General features: G+C 44.7%; 2 protein-coding genes across 2 annotated transcripts in view; both read left to right on the forward strand.

Moving 5' to 3' along the window:
• cand1 (cullin-associated and neddylation-dissociated 1) overlaps positions 1-18,479 on the forward strand; it is a 25,600-nt gene extending 7,121 nt beyond the window's left edge. Inside the window, exons 2-26 of the mRNA XM_008296448.1 lie at positions 787-862; positions 937-1,004; positions 1,091-1,245; positions 2,019-2,142; positions 2,232-2,319; positions 2,401-2,569; positions 2,653-2,758; positions 2,838-2,983; positions 3,615-3,766; positions 3,909-4,049; positions 4,331-4,472; positions 4,626-4,834; positions 4,914-5,082; positions 5,167-5,256; positions 5,344-5,497; positions 5,977-6,214; positions 6,982-7,170; positions 7,927-8,070; positions 14,018-14,153; positions 14,235-14,411; positions 14,562-14,657; positions 15,595-15,764; positions 16,328-16,492; positions 17,038-17,145; positions 17,324-18,479. Coding sequence (XP_008294670.1) covers positions 787-862; positions 937-1,004; positions 1,091-1,245; positions 2,019-2,142; positions 2,232-2,319; positions 2,401-2,569; positions 2,653-2,758; positions 2,838-2,983; positions 3,615-3,766; positions 3,909-4,049; positions 4,331-4,472; positions 4,626-4,834; positions 4,914-5,082; positions 5,167-5,256; positions 5,344-5,497; positions 5,977-6,214; positions 6,982-7,170; positions 7,927-8,070; positions 14,018-14,153; positions 14,235-14,411; positions 14,562-14,657; positions 15,595-15,764; positions 16,328-16,492; positions 17,038-17,145; positions 17,324-17,548 — 3,637 coding nt within the window. The 3' untranslated portion in view covers positions 17,549-18,479. The remainder of the gene's footprint in view (positions 1-786; positions 863-936; positions 1,005-1,090; positions 1,246-2,018; positions 2,143-2,231; positions 2,320-2,400; positions 2,570-2,652; positions 2,759-2,837; positions 2,984-3,614; positions 3,767-3,908; positions 4,050-4,330; positions 4,473-4,625; positions 4,835-4,913; positions 5,083-5,166; positions 5,257-5,343; positions 5,498-5,976; positions 6,215-6,981; positions 7,171-7,926; positions 8,071-14,017; positions 14,154-14,234; positions 14,412-14,561; positions 14,658-15,594; positions 15,765-16,327; positions 16,493-17,037; positions 17,146-17,323) is intronic.
• Positions 18,480-18,504: 25 nt separating this feature from the next.
• LOC103368175 (ras-related protein Rap-1b) overlaps positions 18,505-19,795 on the forward strand; it is a 19,892-nt gene continuing 18,601 nt past the window's right edge. The window contains exons 1-2 of the mRNA XM_008296450.1: positions 18,505-18,509; positions 19,593-19,595. The gene's annotated coding sequence lies outside the window, so the exon portion shown is untranslated. The remainder of the gene's footprint in view (positions 18,510-19,592; positions 19,596-19,795) is intronic.

The following is a 19,795-nucleotide window of genomic DNA, read 5'->3' on the forward strand; positions in this document are numbered from 1 at the left end:
AAACGTTTATCGTCTTTTCGTCATCGTTTTGCATCGTCTGTTTGTTTGTGTTGGTTTCATGTCGTTTTGGTTGTTTTTGTTGTTCTTTTGGGGGCTTTTGTGTCTTTTGAAGCCATTTTGTGTGTCTTTGTCGTCGCCTTGTGTCGTCTTATTTGTGGTAAATTCGAGTTGTTCAGTTTTTTGTGCCTTTATTTGTGTTTTTTCTGTCGTTTTTTTTGTGGCAGTTTTCTGTCTTTTTGTCGTCGTTGTGAACCGTCTTGTGTTTATTTATAGTTTTCAGGGTTTTCTCATCGTTGTGTTTAGAGATTTTGTGTTGTTTGACATCTTTTTGTCTCTTTTTGTGGCTATTTTGTGTATTTCTGTGGCAGTTTTGTGACGTTTTTTTGAGGATGTTTGTGTCTTTTTGTGATTGTTGTGTAACTTGGTTTCGTTTCCTTTACTCGTGTCGTTTAGTGTTTTTTTTGTGGCCGTTGTGTCTTTGTGAAGTTGTTTCGGTTGTGTTTTTTTTGTGTTTTTCGCAGTAATGTTGTGTGTCTTCATGTTGTGTTTCTGTTTTAGTGGAGGATGACTGTTGGTGCCTCTGAGTGGACGTCATTCTTCCTAATTAGGCGTAAAAATATAATGAACTTCTAATTAAAATCGAAATTTAAAACGATCCAATTATAAATCTAAAAAGCTGCGGTTCTGTTTGATCCAGTTTTCTGAAACGTGTTTGAACTTTAAACGCTTCTAATTAACTGTTTAATCATCGTTAAGGTTCCATTGATCTGTTCTGTGTGTTTTCAGGTTCATGGCGACGAACGACTTGATGACGGAGCTGCAGAAAGACTCGATCAAACTGGACGACGACAGCGAGAGGAAGGTGAGTTCTGACCGGCTCCACCGGGTCGTCGGCGCCGCTCGCTGACCGATACTGACCGATTGGTTTGTTGGCAGGTGGTGAGGATGATTCTCAAACTGCTGGAGGACAAGAACGGAGAAGTTCAGAACCTGGCCGTGAAATGGTAAAAAAAACGTCACCACACGTTTTTCTGTTTTAAACTCGGCGTGTTTGAGCCGCGTCTGACTTTGGGTGCGTTTGTTTCGTCAGCCTGGGCCCGCTGGTCAGCAAGGTGAAGGAGTACCAGGTGGAGACCATCGTGGACACGCTGTGCACCAACATGCTGTCGGACAAAGAGCAGCTCAGAGACATCTCGTCCATCGGACTCAAAACTGTGATCGGAGAGTTACCGCCCGCCTCCAGTGGTACGAGTACTGCAGTACTGTACCAGTAGTACTGCTTAGACTGTACTACTGAGGGAGCTGCTGCCCTCCTCTGACCATAAAACACAGTCTGAGCTCCAAAGTTTTACCTTTTAGATCAGAGTTTCTGTGTTTTATTACTAATTTAGACTTTCTAGGTTATAAATTTCACCTCTTGTCTCGTAATTCTGATTATTAGTTGCACTGTTTTTGCCTTTTGTCTTTTTGTTTTTAGCCTTTATTTTGCAAATTTGACGTCATAACTTCTCAGAATAAAAAAAAATCTCAGACTTTCTCTGTTTTGATCCACAATTTTGACTTTCCATCTCATAAATTTCCCCTTTGATGTCACATTCTTGCCTTTACTTCATAATTGTGACTGTTGGTTGCAGAATTTCACCATTTTATCTCATAATTCAGGTTTTTTTTATCCCATATATCTCATCTTTTGTGTCACATTTTTCTCATCATATCAGAATTTTGACTGTTTATTGCAAAATTTTTGCCTTTTATCTTCTAGTTTTTGATGGTTTTATATCATAAGTTCCATGATTTATCTTATAATTTTGGCTTTTTTCTCATAAAAGTCATCTTTTATCTCCTAATTTTGCTTTTATAGCTCAGAATTTTCACCTTTTGTTTTGCCTTTTTTGCCAACAACTCAATGAAAGCAGCAGAATGTGTCATTTAGCTGCACAGATCTGCTAATATCTGACTTGATTTTTACTATTTGTGCTTCAAAAGATGATGAAACATTTCACGCTTTCCGTCCTCAGGCTCTGCTTTAGCTGCCAGCGTTTGTAAGAAGATAACGGGTCGTCTGACGAGCGCCATCGCCAAACAGGAAGACGTGTCCGTCCAGCTGGAGGCGCTCGACATCATGGCCGACATGCTCTGCAGGTACGTCACAGTGACGGGAGCCAAAACAAAAGCTCCAGCAGTCGGGTTACTGATTAATCGGCTGATGAACTGTGTCTGTGTGTTTGCAGACAGGGAGGTCTGCTGGTGAACTTCCATCCCTCCATCCTCAGCTGCCTGCTGCCTCAGCTCACCTCCCCCAGACTGGCCGTCAGAAAGGTACGGTGCACCTTCAGACTCTCCGACCTTCAGCTGTGGTTCATGTAGAAGAAGCTCTCAGCTCTTATGCTGCCGTTTCAGAGGACCATCATGGCTCTGGGCCACCTGGTGATGTCCTGCGGGAACCTGGTCTTCATCGACCTGATCGAGCACCTCCTGACCGAGCTGGGCAGGAACGACAACATGTCCACCACCAGAACATACATCCAGTGCACGGCGGCCATCAGCAGACAGGCCGGCCACAGGATCGGTGAGCTTTCTACAGCTTCTCCAGTTGAATGTTAGAGCTCGGCTGAGGTTCTGTCGGTTCTGACCTGCTGCTCTTCTGTTCAGGGGAATATCTGGAGAAGATCATCCCTCTGGTCGTCAAGTTCTGCAACGTGGACGACGACGAGCTGCGGGAGTACTGCATCCAGGCCTTCGAGTCCTTCGTCAGGAGGTGAGAGGCCGTAAATAAAACCTGAAACGCTGCTGCAGCTCTGGTTCTTCTGCTTGTTTCACCTTTTCTCTGTTTCTAGGTGTCCTAAAGAAGTGTACCCCCACGTGCCCACCGTCATCTCCATCTGCCTGCGCTACCTGACCTACGACCCCAACTACAACTTTGACGATGAAGACGAGGACGACAACGCCATGGACGCTGAGCAGAACGACGAAGACTACCAAGGTACCGAAGTAGAACCCAGAGCAGGTTAGCTAGCTGTAGCAGCTATCGCTAACTGCGAAAAAATTGGCTACTGTGTTAGCCTTAACAAGATAACCTTAGCTGCTGTGTTAGCCTTAACAAGATAACCTTTGCTACTATGTTAGCTGAAACAACATAACTTTAGCTACTTTACTAGCCTGAACAAGGTAACCCTGGCTACTGTGGTAGCCTTAACAAGGTAATCTTAGCTGCTCTGTACAAGGTAACTTTTGCTACTAGGTTAGCCTTAACAGAGTAACCTTAGTTGCTGTGTTGTTCTTAACAAGATAAGCTTAGCTGCTCTGTTAGCCATAACAAGATTAGCTTAGCCGCTCTGGTAGCCTTAATAAGATAAGCTTAGCTGCTGTGTTGTTCTTAACAAGATAATCTTAGCTGCTGTGTTAGCCTAAATGAGATAGCCGCTATGTTATCTAAAGTGAAATACAATTAGCCTATGCAGTCTTAAAGCTATTTTATAAAGCTAAAATCCCAAAATGACTATGAATTCAGCTTTTAAAGGTTTTAAAGTCGGGATCACACTGATGCTGGTAAGAAGAACCTGAGGTTTGTCCTGCAGTGGTAATGATAACTCAACGTCTGTCTGTCTGTCCAGGAAGCGACGATGAGTACAGCGACGACGACGACATGAGCTGGAAGGTTCGGAGGGCGGCGGCTAAATGTTTGGACGCCGTCGTCTCAACTCGTCACGAGATGCTGCCGGAGTTTTACCGCTCAGTTTCTCCTGCACTAGTCTGTCGCTTCAAGGTAGCATCAGTCGGTCGAACTGTGACGCCACCTCACAGCTCTAACTTTACGTATTATCAGCTCGTGTTGGCTTTAAGAGTTCTTGACTTTGCTCAGAGAAGCCTGACGCTAACCTGTACATGACCTTCCTGTGTGTGTGCAGGAGAGGGAGGAGAACGTGAAGGCCGACGTGTTTCATGCCTACCTGTCGCTGCTGAAACAGACCAGACCAGCTCAGAGCTGGTTGGCTGATCCAGACGCCATGGAGCAGGGAGACACCCCGCTAACGATGCTGCAGAGCCAGGTGAGGAAAACCTGGATGAGATGGAAACTAATAACTACATCAAGTTCTTAAAGCCGATTATTTCTCCTTGTCTGTGGTCCAAAATGACTAAACTACAAATAACCGGAGCCGTTTTTATTGACGAGCAGGACTCTGATTGTGAATAAAGTCCAGACTGTATTTCAGAATAGAATTTCCACAGCATTGATCCATAAGTCGGTGTTTGCAGTGCAGCGTTTCGTCCAGCAGGTGTCCCTGTCGGACGTTTTTCAAGGTTTCATCGTCTTTTCTCGTCTCTGCAGGTTCCCATGATAGTTAAAGCTCTTCACAAGCAGCTGAAGGAGAAAAGTGTCAAAACTCGTCAGTGTTGTTTCAACATGTTGACTGAGCTGGTGAACGTCCTGCCAGGAGCCCTGACCCAGCACATCCCAGTATTAATACCAGGTAATACTACGACTACTAGTAGTACTACCAGGGACCTTCATCGGAATCTCTACACTGTTTATTACATCTAAATAGGAAATACAAGTAAAAAGTTTCACAACCTGCCCCCATGTTCCACTTTGTGTTGTTTACTGACTTCCTGTTTGGTTTCAGGCATCATCTTCTCCCTGAACGATAAGTCGAGCAGCTCCAACCTGAAGATCGACGCCCTGGCCTGCCTCCACGTCATCATGGTCACTCATCCCGCCCACGCCTTCCACGCCCACGTCCCCGCCCTCGTCCCGCCCGTCGTCGCCTGCGTGGGCGACCCGTTCTACAAGATCACGTCTGAGGCGCTGCTGGTCACTCAGCAGCTCGTCAAGGTGGGAGTCGAACCTGCAGCCACCCTCAACACGCCGGCATCACGGGGGGTTTAATTCTACCTTGTTCTGTGTCTTCCAGGTGATCCGACCTCTGGACAACCAATCAGAGGGCTCCGACAGCTTCGACCCCTCCCCCTACATCAACGACCTGTTCACCTGCACGATCAGGCGCCTCAAAGCCGCCGACATCGACCAGGAAGTCAAAGAGCGAGCCATTTCCTGTATGGGGCAGATCATCTGTAACCTAGGTAACCACCGCCCGCTGGTCACGTGATGTGATGTCATCTGCCACGTGACACCTGCCTGTTCTGACTTCCTGTTTGGTTGTGCAGGTGACCGTCTGCCCGCCGAGCTTCCAGGAACGCTGCTGATCTTCTTAGAACGTCTGAAGAACGAGATCACGCGGCTGACGACGGTGAAAGGTGAGTCCGTCCGTCCGTCAGAACGCCTCAGCGTGGCGCCGCGGCGTTTGACAGGTGTGAAGTTGTGACACGTGTGTTTACCTGCAGCTCTGACGCTGATCGCCGGCTCGCCGCTGAAGATCGACCTGAGGCCGGTTCTCCCCGACGCTGTTCCCATCCTCGCCTCGTTCCTCCGCAAGAACCAGCGAGCGCTGAAGCTCTGCACGCTGGCGGCTCTGGACATCCTGCTCAGAAACTACAGGTAGCAACACACCTGGATCAGAACGTCAGTCAGAACCGCCTCCCTCAGAACCAGCTGGTTCTTTATCTACAGTAACTTTATCTAATGATCAGAGGTCCAGGTCCTTGAAGTCCACAGAGGAGGGTCCAGATTGATCACTTTAATGGACTTTTTCCATCATTTCTGAGCCTCAGAACTTCATCAGTACAGCAGATAGACACATGACATTTAGGAGTTCTGGTAGAACCTGACACCAGACCGGTTTGGTCAGAACAAGTTCTAGACAATGGAAGGACCGTTTTTCCTCCAGAGCAGGCCAGGACCATCCAGTGTAGAACCTGGATCAGTTTAGTCTCATTGATGAACCAGTTTGCAGCATTCAGAGCTTGTTGAGAGTCTTTAGGTCCAGTTCTGGTTCTGCTCGTCCCATTTCCATCCTCAGATTGTGTTGTAGTTTCTTTCTGACTTTAATTCCCTCCGACGCCGTGCCTCTGCTGCAGCTCGGCGGTGACTCCGGTGATGGTGGACGCCGTCCTGGCCGAGCTTCCTCCTCTGATCTCGGAGAGCGACATGCACGTGTCCCAGATGGCGCTGAGCTTCCTGTCCACGCTGGCGGTGACCCACCCGTCGTCGCTCGGCCAGCTGAGCGGCGGCAACATCCTGCAGCAGCTCATCGCGCTGGTCCGGTCCCCGCTGCTGCAGGGAGGAGCGCTGGCCGCCATGCTGGACTTCTACCAGGTACGGAGGTGTTTAACCAGGGATGACTTTACTGGTCGATCATCAGCTGTTTGGACACTAGAAAGGTGAAAAATGTTTCTGAAAACATCAAAGATTTTCAATTTAGTGTCATAAAGGAGCAAAGAAACCAGAAAATATTCACATTTACGAAACTGCAATCACAGAATTTAGACTTTTTTTTACTTTAAAAATACCGAAACTGATTATTAAAGTCGTCGCTGCTACAAACCGTCGTATTTTCAGTGTTCAATTTGACTTTTTTATAAATGTAGTGCTGCTATCAGCTGATTCTTTTTCTAGATAACAGTCTTAAGTGTGACGACAAAAACCTCACATAACAACCGATCTGACAGAAGTTCATCCCGATTCTAAAATCAGCCGGAGGAGACCAAAGTTGGAGCAAAAAAATCAGGATTAATTCCAAACGTTCGCTGCCAAACTTTAAATTAGAACTTTTTCCAATGGACTTTGGTTTGATGAAGGTTCACTCTGGGCTGCAGCTAATTATTCTAATCAGTCATTATTTTCTCAGTTTTTGAATTAGTTTGATCTCTGACTTCACAACCCAAAGTTTACTCAGTTTAATTACATTATTTAGTTCGTCTGAAAGCTAAAAACCAGATCATTTTTTCAGCTTTTATAGTCATAAATGGTGGTTTTAAACGACGTCTCTTTAAAACCTCTCGGCAGGTTTTGTGGTTCATCATTCTTTATTTCTAGTTTATTTTTTGAGTTGTTCCTGATCATGCGACCTGTTGTCCGTCCAGGCTCTGGTGGCCACAGATACTCCCGGTCTGGGCTACATGGACCTGCTGAGGATGCTGACGGGTCCGGTTTACTCCCAGAGCGCCGCGCTGCCTCACAAGCAGGCCTACTGCTCCATCGCCAAGTGCGTGGCCGCCCTGACCAGAGCCTGCCCGAACGAAGGCCCGGCGGTGGTCGGACAGTTCATCCAGGTGAGACGCCGGCCGAACGACGACGCAGTGAACCAGACGTTCCAGCAGATGAACGTGTTCTGTTTGTATTTTTCAGATAAACTTTGATGTAATGCAGGAGCTGTGCTTTAATTTCCAAACCAGATTCCTTCAAAAGTGCTTTTTTTCGCACAAAGAAACAACCGATAACATCACAGACCTCCAGTTCTGCTGCTAGTTCATCTAATTTATGTAAATTACGGCACCACAGGGACTGTTTGACTCGTGAAAATGGGTCAATAAACTAGTGTAGGTGCGGAAAATTGATCATCGAGTTTTTCCTTGAGGACACATGAAGATGTGACACAAAGCTGGGATTTGACTCTTTCTATATAAAAGGTCATTTTAACAGAAGTGATGCCTAAAGACGGATGCAGGTTGAAATTCTGATTGTTTCTCTGCACAGACGAGCAAACTGGCCTCGTTAGAAAGGAGAAATCATGCAGTTTAATTTGATCTACGACGCTCCCAGGATTGAAAGACATCAGACCTGTTGTCATGTAATTAGATTTTCTGCTCACTTTCCTCCTTTCAGCGTTTTTCCGTCGTTGCTTTCTTCGGTTTAATGGCTCATTTAACATCTGGTTTGGAGACGGCAGCTGAAACATTTGCGGCGATGTTCACTGCAGCCGAAAGAACAAACAAACAAGCGTGCCGCGGTTTTAATTGTCTCGACTCTTATCTCGGAGCTCATTTTCACAGACTGTGGTTTTGTGTTTTCTCCCCGCGGGCCGGCAGGACGTGAAGAACAGCCGCTCCACCGACTCCATCCGGCTGCTCGCTCTGCTCTCGTTGGGCGAAGTCGGGCACCACGTGGACCTGAGCAGCCAACCGGAGCTCAAGACCGTCATCCTGGACGCCTTCTCGTCCTCCAGCGAAGAGGTAACAAACGAAAGGTCGTCCAGAAACCGCCGCCCCGATGGATCCAGCGATCCAGCGACTGTATTTAGTGTTTTCTGCTTTTCCTTTCCCCTTTAACATCCAATTACAGATCAAGTTAGTGAGTAAAGCTCAAATGTAGTCGAAGTATTACGTTTTCAGGGAAAAAATGTTGGTTTCAGTTTTCCAGATGTGGTGACCCTGATCGGACTCTGCTCTGCTTCTCGACTGTTTACACGTCTAGAAATTGGAAACCTTTTATTATTCTGAAGATTTGTTGTGTGTATTTTGCCTTTTATTCGATCCAAGTGATGATCGAGAAGTTCCAAGCCTGTGTCTATAAAAAGCAAAAACTATACCTCATTTAAATTTGGCTGCTGAAGTAGTCTAGTGCAGCGTTACTCTGCTCCCGGTGCTCCAGCGACGCTCCCTTAAGTCCCATTCTGACCACTGATTTCACCACTTGCTTCGTCAAACTGATCCCACGTTCATGTGCAACATCAGCAGTGTGATCAGAGGTGGGGATGTGGCAAAACCTGAAGATTAAAAAGCAGCTTTCACTNAAACATTTGCAGGTTCAAGGCTTTTAAATGTTCGATTTTAGCTGCTTGTCCTGGTTTCACGTGACCGCTGATCGACCACAAACCTCCAGGATGTCGTGATAAACCTTTTTCAGTGTGTCAACGTGGCTCTAACTGGAACATTCTGACTTCATGGTGGATCTTTTTGAACGTCTTGATTCGGATAACGGAGGCGCTGAGCTGCATAAAAGCTCGACTGTATTGAAGGTGTTGCAATCAGCTGATCGGATCTGGACAGAAGAGGATCCTCTAGATTGAATTACAGAAACTGGGCTCGGTGCTGCGTCGCCTCAGATTGGGTTGTTTGTCATTTGGGACCCAAAGCTGACATCTGTTCAACTATTTTGGCAGAATATTGAGAATTTTACACGTCATCAGAGCCGAGACTTTCTATATCTTCATCCTCAAAACACCTGAGGAGCCACTTTAATGGTTCAGTATCTCCAGAAATAAAACTCCAGCAGCCGTGGAACTTGGTGGGTAAACAGACAGGGTAGTTTCCAGCAGATCCAGATGATTAAACGTGTCCAACAGAGGATGTTTCTGTAATTATGGGGCTTTGAAAAGTGAAAGTGCAAAATGTTCAGACCAGTGGGAGAGTCTCTCACAGGCGTCTCCAAGTGTCTGTGTGAGAACATCCATCATCGTATGTTATTAAAGGTCAATAAAAGGACAGCATGGAGGCAGCTTGTAACTCTGCACATATAACAACAACATCTAGAACCAATGAACACCAGGTTCTGTTTCCTACCAATGATCCACATCTTGGTCTAAATATCTAAAAACTGGAATCTCGTCTTGTTATACTGGCCAGATGTCAGGTTCTCCTGATGTTGGAGCCTCAAACGTTGGTTAAATGTGACTAAAGGCTGGATTTTAGCAGGAAACATGGATCCATCCATAGATAGACACTGACAGGAACCTTCTAGGGACACAAAACCACTGAATTTTACACTTTTTTCATGTTCAAGGACCAGTTTTTGCATCATTTTGGACCCATTTTGAGTCATTTCAGACCAGTTTTAGGTAATTCTGGACAGGTTTCAAGTCAAAATAGCAACAAACTCCAAAGCTTTCTCATCAGATGTCAACTCCTACTGATGTTAGAGCCTCAACAGCTGGTTAAATGTGACCAAAGACAGGATTTTTAGTAGAAACATGGATCCATCCATAGATGGACGCTTACAGGAACCTTCTGAGGACACAAAACTAACCTCGTATTCACTGAACCTTGTTGGAACATTTTGTACTTTTTCCATTTTCAAGGTCCAGTAATTCCAAACGCTGTCCTCTGCTGGAGTCATGAGATCGTTTAAATCTGCTGGAAACTCTTCAGTCACCACATTTCATGGCTGTTGGAGTTTTATTTCTGGAGATGTCTCACATTTTGTCAACATGTTTGAGACTCAAAGCTCAGATCTGTGAAATATTTTCACTGAATTTTCGGAGTTTTTATATTTTCTTACCTGTGAAGCCGTTTTAAAGGTTCAACATCTCCAGACATGAAACTCTCACAACAGAATAGTTTAATGTGAAGTTAAACATGAAGACAACATGGAGGCAGATTTTAACTTTGCAGGTGTAATGACAGAATATAGACTCCTGGAGTAGTAAAAAAAACTGGAGGCGTCCTGATGTTAGAGCCTCAGCAGCTGGTTAAATGTCGACCACAGTCTGAGTTTTAGTAGAAACATGGATCCATTTATATAAACAATTAGAGGAACTTTCTGGAGACACAAAACCAACTTTATTCCATTTTCCAGGGCCATTAATTCTCATTATTGTCAGTATTTTAGTAGAAACATGGATCCATTTATATAAACAATTAGAGGAACTTTCTGGAGACACAAAACCAACTTTATTCCATTTTCCAGGGCCATTAATTCTCATTATTGTCAGTATTTTAGTAGAAACATGGATCCATTTATAGATCGACACTGACAGGACCTTTCTGGAGACACGATACCAGCCTCGTTTGAACATCTTGTACTTCTTTTCCATTATCAAGGACCAATAATTAAAAAAAACTGTCCTCTGCTGGATCCATTGAATCATTCTGATCTGCTGGGAACGAGTCCATCTTTGTTCTCACCAGATTTCATGACTGTTGGAGTTTTATTTCTGGAGATATCGAACCCTGAAAATGGCTTTTCAGGTTTGAAAACATAAAAATTCCCACATCTGAAAATATATAAAATTCTCAAACTTGAGCCAAAATACTTTCCAGATGAGAACCAAATGAAACATGATGAACATCTGAACAAACGCTGATGTTTGTTTGGATTCTAAATTTGCATGAAGAGCACGTTTCAGGTGAAGTTGTGAACCGATTGTCCTCAAAGCTTTAGACACAGAACAGTGGGATCAGACTAACCCATAAAAACAGGATCCAGCCTCGTCTGAGCAGCTCCAGCACCAATAATCAGCCTCGTGGCTTCTGACGGCGCCTCGAAGCTGTGAGATCGTGCGACTCGTCGGTATCAGTGACCCTGAAAAGCTTCTCTCCGGCCTCTAGTGGCGCCTCGGACAGATGACGACACTTCCTGGTTCAGGTGTCGTCGTCAACAACGAGTTTGTGAACGCTGCCGTCGAACTCGTCGAGTCTGATTTCACTGCAGGACGTCAACACTGGATCAGACTGAGCAGAGATGAATCAGTGTTAAAGGATTTAGAGGAGAAATGTCCCTTAAAGACGTAAATGACAGATTTTATTTACTAAAGCATCGTCTCAGGTTGTTTATTCTATAAGATGTGGTGCATTTCGGGTATTTTTCTGCAGGTTTTGTGTCATTTTGTGAGGTTTTTTTTGTGGTTCTGTCTTTTTGTGGCGCTTATAGGGTTTTTTTTAGGCCACTTTGTGCTTCTTTGTCATCGTTTCGTGTCTTTATGTTTATTTGTTGTTGTTTAGTGTCTTGTTGTGGTGGTTTTATTTTTTTTTGGGCTATTTTGTGTCTCTTTGTCATCGTTTTGTATGTTTATTTATGGTCGTTTTGTGTATTTTTGTGTTTTTTCTTGTGGTTTTTGGTTTTTTCTGTCGCAGTTTTGACTCTTACTGTATTAATTTGTGGTCATTTATTGTCTTTTTGTGTCTTCATGTGTGTATTTGTGGTTGATTTGTGGCTTTTGGTTTCATTTTGTGTATTTTTCTGGAGATTTTGTGTCATTTTGTGGCGATGTTAGTTTTTTTTAGGCCGTTTTGTGTCTTTTTTTCTTGTTCTGTTTTTTGTGTAGCAGTTCATAGATGGCATTTTCTCACTGACAGACGCTACAGTTTACCGATGGTCCCTAAACGCCCCACGCTGCAGGCTGCGATAGATGCTGTTGTTGTCTGACTTGTGCTCAGACCAAAGATGACTTTAAACCGTAAACCAGGACGTTCTGATGTCAGATCAGATGAACCAGAGTGATTTTATTTCCCTGTTTTCTTTTCTCTGAGCAGAGAAACAGCGACTGCAGGTGTTTAGTTCTCCTCTAGAACATCTCAGCGACGTTGTTAAAGTTCTGGTTCCCACCGCTGAGCTGAACGCAGCAGCTTCCTGTGTCGGTTACAGCGACGCCAACACAACTTCATCATCCTCATCATCGTTCACTCACACCGAGGTTGAAGCTTTAACTCACACAGAAGGTGGCAGCCGGAGCCCTGGTGCTGTTTGTCATCGTTTTTGTGTTGTTTTGTGTACCTAAAAATTTTTAGGCCGTTTTATGTCGGTGTGTGTTTATTTGTCGTCGCTTTGTGTCTTTTTTTGTGTATTTTTCTGTCATTTTATGGTTTTTTTTGTGGTTTTGTGTCTTTTTTAGGCAGATTTGTGTCATTTTTGTCATTGTTTTGTGTCTGACTGTTTATTTGTGATAATTTTTAGGTTGTTGTGTGTCTGTCGTTTTATATCTGACTGTATTTATTTGTTTTTGTGGTGTTTTTTGTGAGTAGTTTTGTTTTTTTTTAGCCCATTTTGTGTCTCTTTGTCATCATTTTTTATCTTTAGGTTTATTTGTGGTGGATTTGTGTCTTTTATTGCATCATTTTGCGTATTTTTTTGTGGTTCTGTGTCTTTTTGTGGTGGTTTTAGTTTCTTTTTGTCATCGTTTTGAGTCTTTCTGGCGTCATGTTGATCGTTGTTTAGGTTCATTTCTGAGGCTGTTTTTGTGTCAATCATCGTTTTATATCTTCATGTGTTTATTTGTGGTTGTTTTGCGTCTTTTTGTCGTCGTTTTTTTTTTGTTTTTCTGGAGGTTTTGTGTCGTCTCGTGTTCTGGATCGTCTCCGTCTGTTAATTTGCTGCATAAATCTTCTTTAAACTCGTCTGTGATGCACATTCTGAGGATCTAGTCGAGGATCAGACGGGAGACGTTGTGTTTGTGTTTGTGTTTGTGTTTGTGTTGTGACCTCAGGCGTTCAGGCTCCACCGGTCAGACTCGTGAGCTCACGGATGCTGAATGTTGGCCACCAGTCGTCCTTCTGTTTGTTTTCAGCCCAAACACACTCGGCTGACCTCAGATCAGATTTAAAGGAGACGACAGCGACCTCCAGAAAAGGCAGCGTGGCTCCGATTCTACGACCAGAACAAGATCAAATGTTTTAGTCACGGTGAAGACGGACAGAAAGAAGGAAATCAGAATCCTTCATCTCATTTCTTTAGAGTCTTTTACTTTAACGCCGGAGACAAAACTCGACTTTCAGCCTCTTTGACTTTGACCGTTGACGCTGTCGGCGTCGAGCTTGTCAAAACTCGCAGGAGACTCTTCCAGATGTGAAGTGACTGCAGAGGATTGTGGGTCAGAAAACCAGAAAAACACGAAAACTGATAGATGAGGGCAGAACGTCCTGGAGTTCCTGGAAAGCTGCTCTGACTCCATCACATGTAGAAACACTGTATGGTTCATGTGTGGATGGAGGAACACGATGNCTGCCTTGAAACTTCCAGAAACAGAAGTTTAATGACCTCAAAGAGACACAAAACAACCATAAAGAAAGATTCTAATTGTTTACCTGACAAAGAGCATCAGGTCAGCAGAAAGCTTGTTGTTTCACCGGGTTGTGTAGCGTAAGGTAGATGTTAGTGTTACAAGCGTTGCAGGAGCACTGAGAGCTGAGTGTCGCTGCACCAGGAGAACATTTCCACCTGGTCGGCAAATCAAGTCCAGTTTGTGCTTTTAATGAACGCAGTCTCTGATGATCAGACCTCATAGTTTAATTAAAAACAGACAGAAATGAGTGAAAGGGAGCCGTGGAGCAACATGATTAGAATCAGGAACTCCAAACTTAATCTGAGGTGGTGGAGCTGCACCAATACCTAACCCCAGCAGCTGACTAGTCGCTGTGTTCAGCTACCTGCCGGTTTAGTTAACGTCACCTCGTCTCTGGGTCTCAGGTGAAGTCGGCGGCCTCCTACGCACTCGGCAGCATCGCGGTGGGGAACCTCCCGGAGTACCTGCCCTTCGTCCTGCAGGAGATCTCGTCCTCCAAGAGGCAGTACCTGCTGCTGCACTCGCTCAAAGAGATCATCAGTGAGGACAGCTGCTCAGTAAATCAACCGTCGGTGTGTGTTTCGGTGTGTGTCGGGTTTTAACTTGTGCGTCTGTGTCGAGGTTCGGCGTCGGTGTCCGGCCTGAAGCCCTACGTGGAGTCGGTTTGGTCTCTGCTGCTCAAACACTGCGAGTGTCAGGAGGAGGGAACCAGGAACGTCGTGGCCGAGTGTTTGGGCAAACTGACGCTGATCGACCCCGAGACCCTGCTGCCCCGCCTCAAAGGATACCTGCTGTCAGGTGATCAATCCGTCCACCGATAGGAAGTCTGACGATGCTACTAAAACACTTTTATCACCGGCTCCAACCCATAAATGAAGCGGTTATTCTGTCATAAGCAGCTGCTGGACCCGGAGCTGACGATTGATTGAAGTATTGATTTTGTCGTAGGTTCATCGTACGCCAGGAGCTCCGTGGTAACGGCGGTAAAGTTCACCATCTCCGACCAACCTCAGCCCATCGACCCGCTGCTGAAGAACTGCATAGGTCAGTGACAGGGCAGCTCATAGAACCAGAGAAGGATGTTTGTTATTTACTGCAGGAAAAAAAGATTTAAGGAACAAATCTAATTATTTTTGTTTTGGTTTTTCTGATGTTATAAATTCTACATAAGAGAGAGACATAAAAATAAACAGACACAAAATACATGATGAATTATATGCATTATATTAATATATGTGTAAAATGTGAACACAGACCAGATTTATCTGATGGTTTTTATTTTTTATTTGAAGTTTTAAAATGTCTTAAGGCTTGTTTTTAATCATGAAAAGTCTTAAATTCTTAGTTTATCATGTTTTCCCTAATTTGCACTTTGAGACATTTCTGCTGACGAATCCTCTGGACCTGCGTTTGAAACATGACATGTTTTCTTTTTAAAAAAAAACCAAAATAATACAATTTATTAGAGAAACTGGAAACCAGATTTTCAGCTTTCCAATGGTCCTTGAACTAACCGTGTCTGATGTGCAATTCATTCTGGAAAATAAACCAAATTTAAGCTAAAGGTTGTAATATTTCATCACTTTCTAAAAAACCGTGTGTAGAGGAGCCAGTTGCTGAAAATACATCCAGCATGGTCAAACATCTACAGCTGATGTACAGAAGAGACCAACTTAATGACGAGTTCTGTTTTCATAGTTTCGTTCAACACCATTTATATCTTGATTGGCTCGTTGTAAAAGAAAATCAGAAGGGATCAGACCGTTGCCACGGTCAGTTTACGTTTGCGGAAGATGAAAACAAGTAAATAAGAATTCCAAAACTTTTTGGTTTGTGGTCGTATATAACAAAGAAAAACAAATGTCTTCCATTTTAAAGATTAATGGAATATCTAAATATCCACGGATTCGTTTTCTGGTAGTTGACTGAGATTAAGGTGATGTTTGCTTACCGTGTCCTCTGATTGGCTGTTTGTTCCCAGGTGATTTCCTGAAGACGCTGGAGGATCCGGACCTGAACGTACGACGTGTTGCCTTGGTAACGTTTAACTCTGCTGCCCACAACAAGCCCAGTCTGATCCGAGAGCTGCTGGACTCGGTTCTACCGCAACTTTACAACGAGACTAAAGTCCGGAAGGAGCTGATCCGAGAGGTGAGCACTCCTGCAAATGGTAACCATCAGGGAACGTTCAGGGAACATTCAAGGAACCGTTCCCTCAATTCTTGGCAAACTGTAATCTTCAGGGAACATTCTGGTGGAACGTTACCTAGAGGTTACGGTTTGCTTCTTCCCAAAACAAACAGTTGCCATTAGGGAACATTTCCGAAATGATCGTTAACTTTCAGAGAGCCTTCAGCTTTAACAAACAAACTGACATCTTCTGGGAACTTTCACATAATGTTCTGTAAAGGTTGCTGTTTGTTGGTTCCCTGAACAAACAAATGGTAACCTTTAGGTAACGTTACCTAAAGGTTCAGCAAAATAGCAGCCCTTCAGCGAATCTTTACGGAACTTTCATGAAACATTTCCTGCAGGTTGCTCTCTGTTGGTTCCCTAAACAAAAAACACTGTAACCTTAAGGGAACCTTCAGGGATTGTTTCCTGAAGGCTTTCACAAAATGGTCACTGGCCAGAGGCAGGTGTCTCAGGATCAAGTAGATGTTGTTAAGGTGGATGTGGTTTAGGTGTGTGACGGCTGTCCTGGTTCTGTGCAGGTGGAGATGGGTCCATTCAAACACACAGTGGATGACGGTCTGGACTTGAGGAAGGCTGCGTTCGAGTGCATGTACACTCTGCTGGACAGCTGCTTGGACCGACTCGACATCTTCACCTTCCTCAACCATGTGGAGGACGGCCTCAAGGACCACTATGACATCAAGGTAACCAACGGGGGCTACAACCAGGTCCAACATGGGGGTCCATCTTGGAGGCCAACATGGGGTCCCACAAGATTTCCAACAAGTGGATCAAATATGGGTTAAAAAGTGGGACAGCGAATGGGTCAACATGGGGTCCAACAAGTGGGCCAAATAGGGGCTAAAAAATGAGCCAACATTGGGGTCCAACACGAGGCCATCTTGGAGGCCAACTTGGGGTCCCATAAGATGTCCAACGAGTAAACCAGTCAGGGGTTAACAAGTGGGCCAATGAATGGGTCAACATGGGGTCTAATGTACGGTCCAACAAAGGGGTCCAAAATGGGGGCCACCTTGGAGACTTAACATGGGGTCTCTCAAGTGGGCTGAAAAGGGGCTAACAAACGGGCCAACACTGGGGTCCAACAAGGGGACAGTATCATTTTATTGTTTTTATTGAAAGAATTAAAACCATGATGATTGTTGCGCTATAATTTTCCTGCCCGTAGAAAAGACAAGTGTTGAAACATTTACAAGCGCCAAAATGTGACTTGCTGTTGCTCCGTCAGATGCTGACCTTCCTGATGCTGGCCAGACTGTCGTCCTTGTGTCCCAGTGCTGTTCTACAGAGACTGGACAGACTGGTGGAACCGCTGAGAGCCACCTGCACCACCAAGGTACGCAAACCAGCCCCAGAGTTCAGCTACTTTTACCCAGTTTGGATGTGATGTGTTCATACTTGGAGTCTGAACATGGCGTGAAAAGAATAAAAAGATTCTGATAAAATGACATGGAGAACTTCCTGTTAGCATCACAAAACCCTTTAACTTGTGTTTATGACCAACGTGTCTGCAGGTGAAGGCGAACTCGGTGAAGCAGGAGTTCGAGAAGCAGGATGAGCTGAAGCGGTCGGCGATGCGAGCCGTCGTGGCGCTGCTGACGATCCCCGAGGCCGAGAAGTCGCCGCTGATGTCGGAGTTCCAGTCCCAGATCTCGTCCAATCAGGAGCTGGCGGCCATCTTCGACTCCATCCAGAGAGACTCCAGCTCCGCCAACATGGAGTCCATGGACACCAGCTAAAGACATGGACCAAAACCCACGATGCAACACGGCACCACCCCGCTGCTGGAGCGCTAAACCCCGCAGCATGTTTCCATGACAACAGGACGCAGACACACACAACGCACACAACACAACACACACACACACTCGTAGTGACACACCCTCTCCTAGCGATCGATCGTTCCATGATGCATTGCACTGAAATCAGCTGTTGGAAGAGAGAGACTGACGGTCGGCTCACACTCGGACAAAACGGACAAAAACAAGAAATGAAAACAAAAACAAGGAAAAAAATAAAAAATAAATTCCAGAAAAATAAATTCCATACGAGGCTTGGAAGCTCCTCCCACCTTCAGTTTGTTTTTCTAGCAGGGCCGCCTGATTGGCCGACCTCCCTGTTCATCATCATTCTTCTTTTTTCGTTCCTTTTTCTTTTTCGTAATTCCAGAACGTTCCACAGGTACTGTAACCTGATTGGCCGCTGCTGAGTGACTGACAGTGGGCGTGTTATCAAAACTGACCAATGGGGAAATGAACGGCCTCTCCCGCCTGAGGCTGTGGTGACCAATGGGAGAAGGGCTCGCTCTGTTGTTGTTTTTTTTGTTGTTTTTTTTTTTTTTTCGGCGAATGATGTAGGCGACCAATAGGAGGCTTTGGGGAGTTGATGGATGGGCGGGGTTTTACTGTTTGTGGACCTATCAGCATCTTTGTTTCCCCCCTGAGTCGGTAGACCCGTCCTCGACCCTCCCGCCGCTCGGAGGGTCGAGGACGGATCACCGGACCAGGCACCATCTGACCGGACCGGCTGTTTCCATGGTAACGCTGAGTTTCCTGCTCGTCTGGTTGGTTCAATGTGGTTTAAATCCGGCTCGGTCCGGTCCGGTCAGGACAATCCACTGTTATCGCCCGAGAAAAATAAAGAGGTCCATTTCTGCCTGCCTTCATACCCCGACTGCCTGCTTTCTTTGTGTGTTTGTGTGTCCTCCAGCTTCTCGGATGATCAAATAACTTCACGGTTGACGCTGAAATGTTGTCGGATTAAGTTCAGTTCAGACTTAACTGGGATGCAGCTCATGTGGCGTCCACGACTACAGAAAGATGCAACGTGACTACAGAGAGACAGAAAATGGTGACAAAAAGATGCAAAGACACAAACGACTACAAAAAAACAACCGAATGATGCACAAACAGTCAAAACTACAGGACACAACATGAGTACAGTAAGATGCAAACAAACACAGAAGAGCTACGACACGACAAGTGACTTAAGAGAGACGTGCAGTTGCTACAGAAAGATGCACTGACTACAAAGAGACACAAAGCAACTACAAAGATACTAAATGTCTGCAGGAAGATGCAAGGTGACAAAAAAAAGAACAGCTACAGACAGATGCAAATAAAGACAAAACTACAAAATCAATGAGCAAGTGTGCAGATGAGCTACAAAAAGACAAAACAGCTACAGAAAAAACAAAAAACTACAAAGACACAAAAAGATGTGCAGCAGCTATAAAAAGATGCAGTGAAAACCTACAGAACTACAGAAAGAGGCAACACAGCTGCAGACGGATGCAATGCGACATCAAGGAGATACAACTAGAAAAAGACAAAACAATGACGAAGGGACAAAAAAAATTACTAAAACACAAAAGAAGAGTCGTGCAGCAGCTACAGAAAGATGCAAACTACAGGAAGATGCAGTGGCCACAAAGATGCAGAAAATGAAAGATGCAAAGTGACTAAGAGACACAAAATAAGTACAAAAAAGAGCATCAGAAAGATTCAATCTGGTTTGAAGGAGACAAAATGACTTGTATTCTTTACATTCCATCTGTTGTGATGAGGACTTGCTGCCTTTGCAGTGCTTCCACCTTTAATTAGATCGACGTGAGAAGATGTTTAGTTTGAACTTGCAGACCGATTTTAAACAGCAGATGGAGCCACAGTTCAGTTTATCAGAGCAGCACAACAGACCAGGGGTCCGTCTGAGTCCTTTAACCCTGAAACCTCATGAGGTTGTGGAGCTGACCCCTGAACCACCAATCAGATGTTTGTGGCGAAGACGGTTTTAACTGCAGCGGTCGAAGTGAAACTGTTCAGATTTAAAACCACATCTCATCATTAGATCTCAATAAACAATCAGAAACCAAAACTCTACAAAGACTGTACTGAAAATCAAGTGAATCCAGCTGTGATGAATGAAACTAAACTTCATCTGTGAGATTCAGTCCAGTTACATGAACGTGGTTCTAAAATGAGATGTTA

This window comes from Stegastes partitus, unplaced genomic scaffold, assembly GCF_000690725.1.
Source record: "Stegastes partitus isolate 25-593 unplaced genomic scaffold, Stegastes_partitus-1.0.2 Scaffold1129, whole genome shotgun sequence".
Taxonomy (NCBI): domain Eukaryota; kingdom Metazoa; phylum Chordata; class Actinopteri; family Pomacentridae; genus Stegastes; species Stegastes partitus.